This window comes from Diorhabda carinulata, chromosome 3, assembly GCF_026250575.1.
Source record: "Diorhabda carinulata isolate Delta chromosome 3, icDioCari1.1, whole genome shotgun sequence".
Taxonomy (NCBI): Eukaryota; Metazoa; Arthropoda; class Insecta; order Coleoptera; family Chrysomelidae; genus Diorhabda; species Diorhabda carinulata.
Genome location: NC_079462.1, coordinates 2,260,030 through 2,276,400, shown reverse-complemented (window position 1 = coordinate 2,276,400; position 16,371 = coordinate 2,260,030). Strand labels below are relative to the sequence as shown.

Below are 16,371 nucleotides of genomic sequence, written 5' to 3'. Positions count from 1 at the left end.
AAATTTCATATATTGAAATTTTTAATAAATTTCATATATTGAAATTTTTCTATTCAAAATTTTAATATCTAGTTCTATGATATTAGGGACGCACATCAAAATTGATTTATCTGTGGTCGAGTTATCCATAGAGTTCATATTAAAGATAGATTGTTGCTTGTTCAACTAGATCGAAAGAGTTGATAGTGAGAATATGAACATCACTCTTTACTTTGTCGTGATTGGGTCGCTATTATACCGAAGTTGCGAGTGGTGGTAACGATAAAGGAATTAGAAGTGATTTGAGAGAGATAGAGAGGGGTGAATCAATTCTCTTTGCTTCTCTTTTTATCGTACAATTCCACTTCCATGTCTTTCTCTCTATTTTTAATATTAACTCTATGAACTTAACCAGAACTAAGACGCAATTTTCCATTTTGCTCTAACTTAATTGACATTGAAGGAAATGTCAAAGCTAAAAAATCCCAGAGAGAAAATTGAGTGTTAATAATTTTTTCTTTGTCAATGAGCGATAGGTTATTTCCGATTTTACAGTAGAGTGTGCGATCACAACTTTAAGAAATTAAAATGCGATTTGATTTAAATTATTTCGAAGTTACATCATAAAAAAAAAACTTAACTCAAACGAAAAATGGCAGATACTGCGTTTACTAAAAATGAAGTGATTGGACTCGTAGTGAGATTAACCCTAGTGTCTGCAGTTACGTTTTTAAGTATAAAATGGATTATGAACCAGGTGGATCCAACAAATAAAAACAAGAAAAAAGCTAGACAACGAGCCGAAGAACAACTAAAAAGATTGACATCATCGGGAAATGCTCCTCTTTATATCGAGAAACTGAACGATTACGAAATGATGATAGCCGCTCATCTAGTTCATCCTCAAGATATCAAAGTTACATGGAATCAAATAGCTGGTTTAGAAGGACTCATTCAAGAACTTAGAGAAACTGTTATTTTACCTATACAAAAAAAGGAATTATTTGCCGATTCTCAACTAACTACGGCTCCGAAAGGTTCGTAATCGACTGTTTAATAATATATGATTATAATATTGTTATCCACAGGTGTTTTACTACATGGTCCACCAGGGTGTGGCAAAACATTAATAGCCAAAGCGACCGCTAGAGAAGCGGGTACCCGTTTTATTAATTTAGATCTTTCCATCCTAACGGACAAATGGTATGGGGAGAGTCAGAAATTAGCAGCGGCTGTTTTCACCTTAGCAGTCAAAATACAACCTTGCATCATCTTCATAGACGAAATCGACTCATTTTTGAGGTCTAGAACTAGCTCGGATCATGAAGCTACAGCTATGATGAAAGCACAATTCATGTCACTTTGGGATGGTTTGATTACAGATTCGAATTGTACTGTTATCGTTATGGGGGCCACAAATAGACCTCAGGATTTGGATAAAGCCATTTTAAGAAGAATGCCTGCAACTTTTCATGTGCCTATGCCCAATACAGCACAAAGGAGACAAATTATAAGGTTAGTTCATATTTTTATTATATTAAAGCATAGTAGTCTGAAATTATCAAATCACATGTTTTTAAACCTTCACATTTGGGGAAAAGATGGAATTGGGGGTTACTACTATTTCTGAATCCTATACTAAAGTGGGTGCGCCTAAAAGGAATCCACAAGAAAAAACAATGATTTTTAAGGGTTTTGAGATTCCTTTTATTATCAGCATTTGGGTGGTTATGAACATTTTGTATTTTTTTGTTTTTTTTTCAAGTATTCAGCTTTAAAGCTAGCCTGGCAGTTTGATTCTTGTTATTTGACATATTTCCAAACTGTCCAGATTGCTAAGATTTTTTGAGTATTTCTAAAAAAATAGTAGCATCACCTAACAGTAAATGTAGCTATTTAAAAGGAAAACTCATCTGGGGATGGGATGTGGTCTTAAAGTTTTTAAAATTCCTTTTATGGGCATTAAAATTATTGCAAAATAGACACAATTTGAGAATTTATTTCAAAAATTGTAGTTTTCTTATTTGAAATAACTTCTTATTATGGTAAGAGTGATAAATCCAAAGTTTTCTCAAAGGGTTAACTGGGAACAGTTGGGGTAAGGAACACCAGCTTTCGTACCGTCTTATAGGTGGTTGGTCTTTTCCCTTACTCTTACAGATTCTTTCTTAGTCTCTTTTTTTGTACATTTTGTCCTTTTCTCTAATAGTTTCTATGTAGTATTTTTTCTTCTATGTATTGTCCTTCTTTCTTATATTCTTTTTTTTATGGAGTTTCTTTTTCTTCTTGTCCTGACTAATGGATTTTTTTTATATGAAGTTTGTCTTCTCTTTTGTTTTTCTACCTTCTTTCTAAGTATTTTTTTTCTCCTATGTCTTGTCCATATCTCTTAAGGTTTATCACTTTGTAGTCTTTTTTCTTCTGTCTTGTCCTTCTCTCTTATGTAAGGATTAAATAAATAAATTAAGTCTTTGAAATTCGATTTTTTAACCAAATTTAGAATTAATTTCAAAATTTAATATTGAAACATCAATTTTCCCTTATTTGCATACTATTTTTTAAATCTGGCAACGTTGTTTTCCAATTAATATTGACAAAATAAAATCTTTGGTTTAGAAAATAAATTAGGTCATTAAAATTCGATTTTTTTAAGTAATTTATAATTGATTCCAAAATTAATTAACAACACACTATTTTCCCTTTATTTCCATACTATTTTTTTAATTTGAAATAAAATGGGCAATTAAAATTCGATTTTTTCAAAAAAATTTCAGATTAATTCTAGAAAACGAACCAGTTTCAGACGATTTGGATGTGGAAGCTTTAGCTAAATCGACTGAAGGTTTTACGGGCTCTGATTTGAGGGAATTGTGCAGAAACGCTTCTATATACAGAGTGAGAGATTATTTACGCAACCACATCGATAGTCCTACCACATCCCAAAAAGAAAATGAAGAAGACGATGTCTTCCAGGACTCTATCCGGCCCATTTCAATGGAAGATCTCAAATTCTCCTTTAATAAAATGAGGGAAAGCAAATTACAGTGTGGTTCATTACAATTACAGACTAGAATTGATCTCGATTAAAACTTTCAATGTATGAAGGAATTGGGTGTATAAAAATATTAGATCGTGTAAAAATTGAATCAATAAATTTATATATAGAAAAAAAAATGATTACAAAGTCGGTGTTCTCCTGTACCAAAACCTGGCTCTGAAATCATCGGAGCAAGTTAAAAACGCAGCTTGAGTAGGCGAATGAGCGATTAGTCTAACAGCTCCGTTGTGACCTAAAGACATTAATTGTTTCCTGGAAGCGGTTCGGGAGTTCCATGCACACAATGACGTCGTGGCTTCGTCCGGGAATAGTACGTAATCTTCAGTATGGTTAAATACCGCTTGAGCTTCATATTCTTGTTTACCGGTTGTACCGGCACCTAAAATTCAAATAAAGTGATAACAAAGCGATTTTAGTCGTCATGATCGTACGTCGTATCTATGTATATATAAACATCTATATGTTCAGAACTTTCAAGAACAATAGTTCTTGTCATTTATCGAATGGTAATAGAAAAAGTCGCGGTCAATGGTATATTTCAAACTTTATTGTTCTTGAAAATAATTGAAATGGCTCTAAAACTTGATTTTTTTCTCATTAAATTCAGTCAAATTTTCTTCTTTGTTGTTCAAACACATTATAGAAACGTCGTACGTCTAGTATATTCGATAGCTGCATAAACATGTAAGCAAAAAAGAAACTTACAAGAGAAAGAAGAATCTCATTTTGAGGTTAGTTTTTAACGTTATTTCCTGTCGTATTTGTCTCACTTCATATTTGTGGTTATTGATTGTTTTTTTTTTTCATTTTGTACATTTTTGGTATTATTTTATCATCATAATCATGTAGACAAAAAGAAAGTTACGAGGGAAATAAACATAACCATATTTTGAAGTTAGTTTTTGATATTTATAATTTTTCCACTTCATAATTGCAGTCAATTGATACTTTTTTATTAATTACACTTTTTTGGTACTATTTTATCAATTTCCTTATCAAGAAACAAATGAAAATATTTACCAAATGTCTTTATTTTCCGATTTAAATTTTACACAAATATTTAAAAAAAAAACTTTGTTTCATACCAAAATGTAAAAAGTTTCGAATATTTTTCAAAAAATAAACGTTTTTTTGATAAAAATTGCACATACAGTTTTGAATAATTACGTTTTACTCGTCCAATTTTAATTTAAATGTTATTTGCAAACGTTAAAACACAATAAAATTTCATTTTTAAATCCAATTATTTCCCAAATACACTTTTTCCTGTTAAAAAATATCAGTACTTCAATGTAAAATAATAATCGGAATGCATACATCATAATGAGGTTAGATAGGTTCTTCTTTCACCTGTAACCTGTCCTTTGCTTATATGACTACACAGTCTAGAAGCTATTTTAATCTTGGCTGTATATGTATGACAAAACAGGTAAGAATAAAAAATTTAAAGTAGATTGTAACGAACCTTAATTTTTGTAATAAAAATTAATTTGTCAATGATGAAAAAATCGTATATCTGGGATATATTTATAATGTTTTTTTGTATATATTGGTTTGTTTACAAAAATTTTATGAATAACATGAAAAAAAATGTATTTCTCAGTTTTTGTGATAAAAGTTGTGAAGTATGAGTATGTTTAAATGAATTACATATTACAAGGATGTAAGTATGAGAAAATAACTAAAACGATACTAAAAATGTATAGGAGTGTAAAAAACTGTATTTTTATTATTTTATCAACTCATTTTGTTTTATAACTTCCTTTTAAGTTGGAATAATTGTTTTTTCCACATTTTTAAACTTTTCTTTGTTATTATTTGAAAATGATTCTAATTTTTGATAGAAAAAGAAAACCTAATTATTTTTAAAACCAAAAATATCGGTAAATTATATAAAAAACTTCCAATAAAATAATTTAGAAACTAGGTTACGTCAAAAACATGATAAAATGATACGAGACTTTTCTATTCAAATTAACCATTTCGGAATGATTTTTTTTGGATTTTTGTCAACTCTTACCTTATAACTTTTTGAAAATGTTATATTACCATGATTATCAATGACAGTGACTATTAACAAAAATTGAATTGCCAAGAAAATGACAGATAAACAAAATGTAAATATATCAACATTCGTATAAAAAATAAACTCATGTTAGATATAAAAATATTATCAATACTTTCGATAACTTTAAAAATATTTCACGATACCAACGGCGACTGTACATGGCCAAGCTGCGGTAATGAAGAAAACGTAGTGTGTCGTCACGGTGGCAATTGCGACCCCAAAGAATCAGATTGCGAACCGGTACCTTTCACAAATCAACAAAGAAATAAACTTTTATCCATGCACAATGAATATCGAAACGACGTAGCTGGGGGTAAAGACAACCGGGGTGGTGCTAGTGAAGCGGCAAACATCATGGTATTAAACTATGATTTCGATTTGGAATACGTGGCGTCTTGCACAGCTAATACATGCAAAATGGAACACGAATCTTGCAGAAAAACCAACAAATTCTCGTCTGTCGGACAAAATTTATACATGGGAGGATCGTTGATGAATTCCGTTAAAAAGTGGTACGGCGAGATAGTTTTGATGACGGCGGAAAATTTTGATAACTTGAAAGATTTTTCGGGGGTAGGGCATTTTACTCAAATAGTTTGGGCGGAAACCACTCACGTAGGTTGCGCAGCGGCGCGTAAAGGAAACACATATTTAGTAGCTTGTAATTACGGACCGGCGGGTAATTTGATAGGATCGAAAGTTTATATAAAAGGCAATCCGGCATCTAAGTGTCCAGATGGTACTCAATATAGTCGAGTGTATCGCGCTTTATGCGGTGTCGCTTACAAATTGACACCCACGGGAAAAGATTTCGTTGAAATGAGTCAAGGTTTTAGATCGCACGAAACAATAGGTTTAATATATTTGTTTGTATGTGTTTTATTTATTTTGATATAAAAAATATTTGAAAGGAAAGACATTTTTAAATCGGGCACATCTATAGTATATATATAGTACAAAGAAGTAGCAGTCCCTTATAAAATCTAGTGTATGGACTCCTATACCGTCTATAATTGAATTTTAAGTGGCACAAACCACTGGAAATTAGTCGAATCACGAGATTATAAAAAAATTTTCTATAAAATGTAGGTGACTAATGAATATATTAAATAAAGTTTTTCAGATATTAGTATTATGTTTCGAATTTTTTTTGTTTTAGATTTAGATATGAAAATTTTCAAATATCGTCACTTAGTACTAATCAAATCACTGCTACTTAGTGACGAAGATAAAATTGTAACAAAACTCAACAAAGAAAAAATTACTTCACCTGCTGTTGTTTTTTTTCTTATACCAACAATTTTTCCCAAAATTTTTGTCATTATATTACTAATTACATAAAAACTCACCTGTGTATGTAATCAAACAGCGACTAGTAGTTAATTCCCACAATTTACAAATAGAATTCTTCCCTGAAGACAACAAATACTTTCCATTTTTGGAAAACACCACTGAACACACTTCCAATCCATCATGAGCTTTAATCAGAGTATTTATACACTTATTGGAAACTGCGTCCCATATTTTTATGTTACCATCTTTACTACACGAAGCAAATAATTTAGCATCTGGCGACCACTTCAAATTAGTGACCGTTGCAGTGTGCTGATGTTTAGGAAAGGCGCATACGTAACAATGTAAGGTATTTAGATCGTACATGCGGATAACCGGATGACTGGTAGCTACAATGAGGTAATCACCTAAAGGATGGAAAGATATAGCTTGAACTGGTTCAGCTTCCTGTAATTCAACACAAAAAATAACCCAAAACGCGCTTAAACTATATCCTACTTACGGTTATTGTTTTGAAAGCTTTCTTTACACTAGCTTTGGAAATATCAAATAACTTTACAGTCATATCTTTGCTTCCGGAACATAAAAACGGTTCTTTAGGATGAAATTCTAGACAAGAAACTTCTTCCATATGATCGTACAGAGTTCTGATAACAGGATGTCCTTGTTGTTCTCCTCTGGAAGGATCCATTTCATCTGGTGCTGATTTTGCTAACATTCTATCAACGTCTAGGATTTTAATACTGGCATCTACACTTCCAGTTGCGATAAGTTGGCCGTCTGATGAGAAACACCCCGCTCTACAGTTACCTTTATGCGAAGTTACATAAGCAGTTTCATATAAAGCAGGTTCAGGGGCGGGAACATTGGATTCAGTTTCAAATTCCAAATCTGCGAAAAAAACATGTAGTTATCTCAATAAATATAAAAATATATCTTACCAAGTCCTGAACCAACATTATTACTGCCGAAACCGATAGCTTTTGGCCTTTCTTTGAATCCGGGTTCGTGTTCAAGACCGGTAATTGTTAAGTGAAATAGTCTATCACTTGGGGCGTTATTTGTTTCTACTTGAACTGCCTGTTGTAAAGCCGTAGCTACACTTTGATGCCCGTCGTATAGTAACTGGCTGAAAACAAAATAAATTAATTATGAAAGCTTCCATTCTTAAGAGGTTATAATATTCACCTTATAATAAGTTTATACATAAAGTCTCTACTTTTAAATATATTACTTGTATCTGGCATTTCTTCGTCGTTGGTACCATTAGAATTAGTCGATAATGGAGGATTAGTCATTTTAATAACTAAATTGAAATTATTTGTTTATTAATCTGTACAGTTCCAAATACAAATATTCTTCTTTTTTATCTATTTTCTAGGCGTCTTCTCTATAGGTCATTCCTAGTAACTAACTTCGATTAGAAGTTGTATATTAAAAATTAATTGTTTCAAACGCTGTTTTTATTAATATAAATAATAAATTAAAATTAAATGCAATTGATAATAATATGCAAATAACGTCATGTTTGTCAATATGGCGGCTTATTATGATGTTATCTAACAGTACCATTATAATTTATTAGGAGAGAGTAGAGCAAGACGGGATAATTAAATTAATTTTCAGTGGGGTTAGATGAGGTAAGTACGAGACATGACGGGTTAGTTGTGATTGGCACAAAGTTCTGAATTAAAATACAATTAGTATATAACTTAAGTTGCGGTACTTGAAACGAATGTGTTGATCTTTTATATCTCATTTCATTCCTCATAACAGCATCTTCTATCGATTCACGGTTCTATTCCCCTCGATTAGTTATCTTTTTGTACATCCGAACCATCTCTTATAGATAGTCCTAGCTCAAAAATAGTATATTAGGGAAACAATGGGGTAAACCCTATCATGTCCCATAGATAAATCCCTTGCCCCACTCATATTTTCTTGGTATTGAATGGACAAATTATTCACTCAAACTGGTCGCTAACTATGGGAAGCTTTATTTACTAAACCTTTATACTAATACTGCCATTTTTCGCTATGCTGCAACACTTACAAGGTCAGAAGCTCTTACCCCGACATCCCGTTTTACCCCACTCTCCCCCAATTAAAAAATATACTTTCCTAGGGATCTATTAAAGTTAATATTTTTTTAACTTCAATAATATGATTGAATATGGACCTCTATTATTTATTGATGTGTTAATAACGCTCGACACACTCACACGAATATTCATGGATGTAGAGCTTACAGCTTTGAGAATCATATTTTGAATTAAGAGAAGTTAACCACAAGTCATTTGCATAATACAAAGTTTTCAGATAAGATTATGATTTATATTAAAATGAATTAGATCCAAGTGTTCATTAGGGAATTAGTTTTATTTAGATATATTTCGATGTACTTACATTTTCAGTTACCTCTTGTACTTATCCTAAGTACAATTAAATCTACCGTTCCAGATTGTGGATGCGATACAAACAGAGATAACCATTGTAAAGATGATTCAAATCCCAGTTTTAAATACTTAAAAGATTCAAACGAAATTAGAGACAATAACGATGTGATAAATACGTCCAATATGGTACTAATAGAAGGCTCTACGTTCGAAATGGGAACTAATAAACCAGTATTTGAAGCAGATTTTGAAGGTCCTCTTCGGAATGTTAGCGTCAATAATTTTTATTTAGATAAATATGAAGTTTCGAATCAAAATTTTTACGATTTTGTCAAAAAAACAGGGTATCAAACAGAGGCTGAAGTTTTCGGAGATAGTTTTATATTCGAAATGTGCCTTCCGGAAGAAGAGAAGAAAAAATATGAAGACGTTAGGGCTGTACAAGCACCTTGGTGGATAAAAATGAAAGGCGTTTCTTGGAAACATCCTGAAGGACCTGATACTACTATCGAAGGTTAGTTTTTATTTTTTTATTAATGAAATAGAAGTGAATTAGTAAATATTTTAGATAAAATGAATCATCCTGTAATTCACGTATCTTGGAACGATGCGGTTAAATACTGTGAATATCTAGGAAAAAGATTACCGACCGAAGCTGAATGGGAAATGGCTTGTAGGGGAGGATTAAAACAAAAATTGTATCCTTGGGGTAACAAACTCAATCCGAAAGGACAACACTGGTGATTATTTTTATTCAAATATTGTTTGTTTGGTAAAAAATATTTTATTTTAGGACGAATATATGGCAAGGCGAATTTCCACATACTAATACCGCAGAAGACGGGTTCAAATTTACTAATCCAGTTGATTCATTTCCTCCAAACAAATTTGGGTTATACAACATGGCCGGGAACGTTTGGGAATGGACACAGGATAATTGGCAAAATAGTCCTGTAAGTTTTTTATTATATATTTAAAAATGTGATTTTAATATTATGAAACCCCATAAAGTAGGAACCACTGTTGCTTCTCAACGGGTATCTATTATTTTTTTTCTTCCAAAATTTGAACGAGCATCAATTTGATGAGAAAATGGTCATTGAAAACCCATAGAACTCATAGGAATCTCACATGCCACGACGGATTCAATGTTATTGATCACTTGAGCAAGAGAAAGCTTTCTAGAAGATGTGTTTCCTCAAAATTGATGACAAGAAGATTATTGAAAAGCGATAAGGAGGGATACACGAAAAGTTATGTCCATTTCTGTGGAAAATATGGAGAAAAGATGCGAAAGGAGGAGAAAAGAGAATCAAATAATACAGAGGTTTTATCCACAACTAAAGATAATAAAAAAAATCAGAGATGGATGGTACATGTGGAAAACTGACCCGGAACTGGAATAAAAATAATTGTAGAGTGGAGACAAAATGGGAGAGGTAGACCAAAGAAATAACAGGGTGAGAAACAGGAAGTAAATTGGGAATAGATAGTGGTAGATAACAAACCGAAGGTGTAAGATGACAATGACTGAGTTTTTTCTGAAAATAACTAAGCGAAATTTAAAAAAAAAGCTCAAGTTCCACTCAAAGTATGTCATATATATCCCGTGATGTATTACAGGGTTAAATATTTTATTTAATGACCATTTGGTTGTGTAAATGGAAACAATTTGAATGAAATAATCATTTAACTGATATCTATATATTTACATCAGAATAGTAACAAAAATATATATTTAACATTTTAAATTTTTTATTTTTTGTTCAGAATACGAAGGTGAAGAAAGGTGGTTCGTTCTTATGCCACGAATCGTATTGTTGGAGGTATCGTTGCGCTGCTAGATCGTCCAATACCAAAGATAGTTCTGCTTCTAATTTGGGGTTCCGTTGTGCAGCCGACAAGATTTAAATTGGAGGTTCATTACAGATATAAACAAATCCTTAAATAACTTTAATAATGTTGTAAGGTAACCCCATATTTTTAAAATTTTTACATTAATAAGAATTATCAAAAAAAAATATTTTAATTAATAAAATTGTATCAAAAACTAGTGATATTCAACCCCATAAGGGGAAAAAATTAACTAAAAGACATATATAATTCACAATTTTGACTTAAATTTAGTAAAAAAAAACATTTTTCCTACCTCCAAATAAATTTAGGGTGCTACCAATTAATTGGTATTATTTTTTTTCTTTTATAATAGTTTCCTTCGCCTATTTTAAGATGACAATAAAATTGTATGAACCTCCAATCAAAATATGGCAAGATAAAATATTCAAGTACTTAAAATATCCTGCCAAAAAGTCTTCCGATTAATTTTTTAATATTTTTAATAGATGAAAGTAATATAACTATACGTTAAACGGTTAATGTATTTATAAATCCAACCCCCTAAACCAGTTAATAATAATAAATAAACCCCCTTCCTTTTTTTAGGGTTAATATATTTCGGAATGTAATAAAAAACACCTTGACCTTTAATTAAAAGTAATTTATCACACACAGCCTTTTCTAAAGTTTTTTTGCTTCCGGATTTGAAACAAACTGGGAAATTAACGCCCGTATGGGGTAAAATAGATTCCGAGGGAGGCCACAAATGAGATAAATGGAATATTCAGTTGTAGAATCAATCGATTGGGGTAGATTTACTGAGGGAATTATTAATACAGGATATTCTTCAATTAAGCTGGGGGACAATTAAAGAGAAAAATAGAAGTAAATCGATTTTTAAATGGAAGGAAATTAATGGTTACTTGGAAAATGTCATAAAAGAACAAAATATTAAATTACAAGATGGTTATCGTTCCAATATGTGGGTGGATTAACTTCAGGAGACAATACTATTAAGAAAACAATAAAAATATGGAAGGGATGATTTTTTTTATTAATGAATCCTTCAAATGACTGATTTATCATTTTTTTGGAAAAAAAATTCAAAAATTCTAATTGAATTTCATTTAAAAACAAAATACTTTACTACAAGGTGGTACATGTCCCATAGGGAGCTATGGGGTTCAAAAGACAGGACTAATAAGAATAAAAACCCGAAATAAGTTGGAGGAGATGATGAGGAAGCCATTAAAAAACTGATTTGCAAGTTTCTTGATGAAAAAATTGTAAAAATTTAGATTGAATGTCATTAAGATAACAAAATATTATGATACAAGATAGTATTTGTCCAATATGGCGCTATGGGGATGCGCTAGATTGAAAAGGCAATACACAACACAAACTAGGAGGATTAAAGAATAATAAAAGTATATAAAAATCACATGATGCAATAAAAATAACAAAATATCTGAAATAAGAGGATTTCTTAATCCATAGAGTCCTTAGAGGATGAAAGTAACATCTTCTGGGATGTGCTAGGTCCTAGAGGCATTACGAAATACAAACTAGAAGGATTAAAGGACATTAGAGGCTTGTATAAATGATTCAATACAAGAAAAATCGTAAAATAACCGGATTAAGGAAAGTGGAGGAATTCTCAGTGGATTAAATCCTTAAAGGACAAAAATAACAGCTTTGAAGATGTGCTAGGTTCTAGAGGCATTACGAAATACAAACTAGAAGTATTAAAGGACATACAAATTATCTAATTCAAGACAACGTACAAAAAATCTAAAATAGAGGATTTTTCAATGGATATAGTTCTCGAAGGACTAAAATAAGATATTTGCAGATATATTAGGTCCTAGAGGCAATACGAAATACAAACTAAAAGGATTAAAGGACATTAGAGGCATGTACATATGATTCAATAAAAGAAAAATCGTAAAATATCTGGATTAAGTCCTTAAAGTACAAAAATAACAGCTTCGAAGATATGCTAGATTCTAGAGGCAACATCTTAACACAAGAAATATCATGTTAAGTCCTTAAAGGATGAAAATAACAGTTTTTAAGTGAAAAAAAAATAGTTAAAACCATTCGAATTTACTGTTAAAAGATAATAGAGAATAAAATATATATTGAAGTCTGTAATTAGAAATTGGAAGCAAAAAGAAATCATTAAATAACAAAAAATATGTAATAAGATTCTAAAAAAAGGATTTCTTAACGAAAAAAGTTCTTAAAAGGGGTAAATCATCAGTTTTTTTACAAAAAAAAAAATAAAAAAAACCCAATTTCAGTTGATTATATTATGAGAAATATTTTTTCCTGGAACGGTAATTGAAAAGAATCAAAAATTTGTATTTCCTGTCGAAAAATTTGAGAAAAAATTACCCCTGGGGTGTCCAAGACGAATGGTTCCATGTATTTCAACTCAATTGTGGCCCTGTTCATCCACAAATAATTGTACTCATCCAAAAATTTGGGACAACTAGTATTTAATAATCCGGATAAAAAATAAATTAAATTTCCAATAATCTAAATTCAGTCTATTAAAAAACTAATTTAAAATGGTTAGGGCTTTAAAAAAAACAAGAAAAAACTCAGTTTAAGCTTAACCTAAAATTGTTTTCGGCTCTCAAGCCTATCAATATTTTTTGAGCAACAATATGAGTATTTTCTTTCAAAAATTTTGGTACTGGAACGAATTTGTACACCAAATAACCCCCGAAGGCTAATAAAGTTATTTTATAAGCCCTTTTGATGATTTTAGATGTTAACGAAGGAGGTGGGATCGTGACTATAGAGTTTACGTTATGCTCTTGACTCGTAGGCCAAAGTTTTATAATTCCTGGTGTGTGACCCATACCGACGACACCCACTACACGTATAGGCTCGTGTTCAAAGTCACCTAAAAATTTTTATAACTAGAAATGTCCTTGGAACGATCGGTTACAGGATAATTACCTTCTTGCGAGGATTTCGATCTCGATTGGACAGCCTGTTGTAAGGAATTTGTCAAATAAATGTCTCTTTCGTCTAAAAAAACTTCCTTGAAAGCGGGATATTGTTCAGAAAAGTCTGATAATACCTGCTCCAGCATATCTTTTTCCTTACATTTTTCTATATCTTCCACACTAAAAAAGATATAAGAACAACCTGTATGATTGTGGTTAATTTTAATTTTTTTTATCAAAAATCTGGTACAAAAATAATGGAACATTGATTTGTTATACTGGAAGTACTTGTACGAGGGCTGTGCGGAAATTAATGGATGTTTTGAGATGCAAAATCAAGTGAAAACACAAATTAATTTGATCAAGATATATGTCCATGTCGCTTTTCTTAAATCTGACATTACACTGCTTCCCACATGTTAACACACCCTGTATATATCTTTTACTTAAAAAATTATTAAAACCTTGTAAATCAATCTTTTAGATCATTATTTAGGTTAACTTCAAGTTTTTTATGTAAAATTTGTTCTCAAGTAGTACTTATATGAGGGCTGTATAGGAAATAACAAGTTTTTAGATAAAAAATCGAGTAGAAAAACAATTTTTTTTTCATTTAGAACAAGATATATGTCCATGTCGCTTTATACCTGACACATCTTGAGTTTATTATAATTTTTCCAACAAAAACATTCTCAAATTTAGTATTTCACTATTTCCTACATTTTAACATACCCTGTACATATTTTTTAACCTAAAAATAATTAAAACCTTGTAAATCAATATTTAGGTTAATTTCAAGGTTTTTATGCAAAATTTGTTCTAAAGATGATGAAACAATCTCGAGTAGTGATTATACGAGGGTTATATGATACATATAACAAGTTTTTAGATAGAAAATAAGTGAAAAAAAGATTTTTTGGCATGTCGTTGAATATATAGCAAATCTTGAGATTTTTCATCATAAACATAAACATTCTTAATATTAACATTTACTGCTTCACACATTACCCTGTATACAAAGTATGTAAGGCTCATTTCTCAAATTACCACAAATAGTTGCCTACTGAATGTGGTAATCTTACAGCATCAAGAAGTTTGTTTTATCCACCACAGAAACAAATTGAAACATTATTTTCTGAACAACCCAAGTACAACCTTCAATTTTTTATTAAACCAAAAAATTGAAATAATCGTGATTTTTGAATTTTTTTATTATATTTCACTTTATGAAAACTATTTACAATATTTTAATAGGAAATATCAAATTTACTTACGTGATAGGTTCCTTTGAAGTAAGTAGATGCCATGCTAATTTCACAGTTTGAAACCACGAAAGCCTCGCCAAAGCCCTTTGTAATGTGATGGACATAGAACGGTCTCCAAGGTGTATAGTGCAATTAGGAATATTGGAAGCCTGCAAAAAATTGAATAAAAAAACAAAAATAAATTAAAAACTCCAACTCACCTCTTTAAAAGCAACTCTAAATTCTCCGCCGGGAGCCATACCAATTTCTTTAGTTAAATAAGCACTCATATTGAGCACAAGTAAATAAATTAACCCATTATAGAGTCCGTTACTTCTAATTGTACTCAAAATTTTTTGCATATCAATATTTTTGGCTTCCTGTAAAATAGTTTCTTCGTCTAAAGCTAAAATATTTGTTCTAGAGCTGCAAAGTTCTAGAACAACTACATGTGGAAGAACGGTTGTTATAACCTATAAATAAGTAAAAAAAAATATTCTGTCGAAATATTTTTAAGTGTTAACTCACTTTTCTTACATCTTCTTGCGATTCTTTACTGAAATGTGCTGTGCCGATAAGATACACTTTTGCGCCAGTCTTTTCATGTCTTAGAAGAGTAACCGTTTTCGGTAAATTATTATCGAAATCATCATCGGATTTACTGCTCGAGGATTCAGCATCCCCTAAACTTACGATTTCTAATGGATCGCTTTTATCCGAACCGGAACCGTTCTCCGTATCCGGATCTATTTTAACCGTACTTTCTGTTAATTCTAAAATATTTATTTTCCGAAATAATAACAACGTTGTAGGAAATTATTATAAATTGATCATAAAATCTAAGATAATTTAAATTTCTAAATTAGATACTTTCACATATCAATATGGTAGATCAAATATTACGTATATATTATTCTATTAATTTGCTTAAATCTTACCAAAATTAGTTAGAGAATTATCCATTATGACGAATTATTTTTCTATATAAAACCTATAATATTAGTAAAGCAAAATAATAAAAAAACTAAAAATTTCAACTTTTTGTAATCGCTGTCAGGAAAACAGCTGTGTTCTTTTTAAAAGAACGGAACGTTAAAAATCACACGTGATTATTTCTTTGATTATAGTACGAAAGCGGTGCTGGTATGAAATTTATGAAAAAAATATGGATAATAAATCCTGTTCTATAGTATAATATATTTTTCTAGGGAATAAATATTGTTTCTGGTAGTCACTTCGTTTTTCAACTCAAAATATTCAGCAAAATAGAAAAGAAAATAAACCTGTATTTATTGAAAACTTGGCAACGTTTAGTGAAATACTTGTACCGTGTTCGGCTATGTAAATTTGATGACACTGACTGTTCGGTATCGTTCGGCAAATTACTTTATTCCGATTTCACTACTCGGCTATCGTTCTGTTATATCAATCATTGATCACTCCGAGTAACATTTCATTGCCCCGAATTTTAAGAGAGCGTTCCCAGACTTTCAATACTTATCAATGCACAATTTTCTTCGACAGTTAGTATTGTATT

General features: G+C 30.9%; 5 protein-coding genes across 6 annotated transcripts; 3 read left to right on the top strand and 2 right to left on the bottom strand.

Annotated features, from left to right (window-relative positions):
- The first annotated feature begins 374 nt into the window (after window positions 1–374).
- On the top strand, window positions 375–3,153 carry LOC130892004 (outer mitochondrial transmembrane helix translocase). Its single transcript, XM_057797174.1, has 3 exons — window positions 375–1,016; window positions 1,068–1,494; window positions 2,754–3,153. Exons 1-3 carry the CDS (start codon window positions 632–634, stop codon window positions 3,064–3,066), a joined length of 1,125 nt encoding a protein of 374 aa, XP_057653157.1. The 5' UTR covers window positions 375–631; the 3' UTR covers window positions 3,067–3,153.
- Window positions 3,115–7,971, bottom strand: LOC130891999 (cleavage stimulation factor subunit 1). The gene is made up of 5 exons (XM_057797168.1): window positions 7,587–7,971; window positions 7,340–7,527; window positions 6,901–7,289; window positions 6,455–6,845; window positions 3,115–3,416 (listed from the first exon to the last, which is right to left on the bottom strand). Exons 1-5 carry the CDS (start codon window positions 7,694–7,696, stop codon window positions 3,157–3,159), a joined length of 1,338 nt encoding a protein of 445 aa, XP_057653151.1. The 5' UTR covers window positions 7,697–7,971; the 3' UTR covers window positions 3,115–3,156.
- Window positions 4,594–11,167, top strand: LOC130892005 (formylglycine-generating enzyme). Of its 2 annotated transcripts, XM_057797176.1 has the most exons (5): window positions 4,594–4,700; window positions 8,859–9,308; window positions 9,363–9,534; window positions 9,588–9,747; window positions 10,565–11,167. In XM_057797176.1, exons 1-5 carry the CDS (start codon window positions 4,679–4,681, stop codon window positions 10,703–10,705), a joined length of 945 nt encoding a protein of 314 aa, XP_057653159.1. In that variant the 5' UTR covers window positions 4,594–4,678; the 3' UTR covers window positions 10,706–11,167. The 2 variants fall into 2 exon arrangements, with proteins under 2 accessions (XP_057653159.1, XP_057653158.1); XM_057797175.1 differs by lacking the exon at window positions 4,594–4,700 and having other exon boundaries at window positions 8,550–9,308.
- On the top strand, window positions 4,825–6,020 carry LOC130892007 (venom allergen 5-like). The gene has a single exon (XM_057797178.1). The coding sequence runs from the start codon at window positions 5,190–5,192 to the stop codon at window positions 6,000–6,002; it is 813 nt and encodes a 270-aa protein (XP_057653161.1). The 5' UTR covers window positions 4,825–5,189; the 3' UTR covers window positions 6,003–6,020.
- On the bottom strand, window positions 10,483–16,192 carry LOC130892003 (traB domain-containing protein). The gene is made up of 6 exons (XM_057797172.1): window positions 15,773–16,192; window positions 15,363–15,607; window positions 15,056–15,307; window positions 14,865–15,004; window positions 13,601–13,770; window positions 10,483–13,544 (listed from the first exon to the last, which is right to left on the bottom strand). The coding sequence occupies exons 1-6, from the start codon at window positions 15,795–15,797 to the stop codon at window positions 13,237–13,239; spliced, it is 1,140 nt and encodes a 379-aa protein (XP_057653155.1). The 5' UTR covers window positions 15,798–16,192; the 3' UTR covers window positions 10,483–13,236.
- Between the last annotated feature and the right edge of the window lie 179 nt (window positions 16,193–16,371).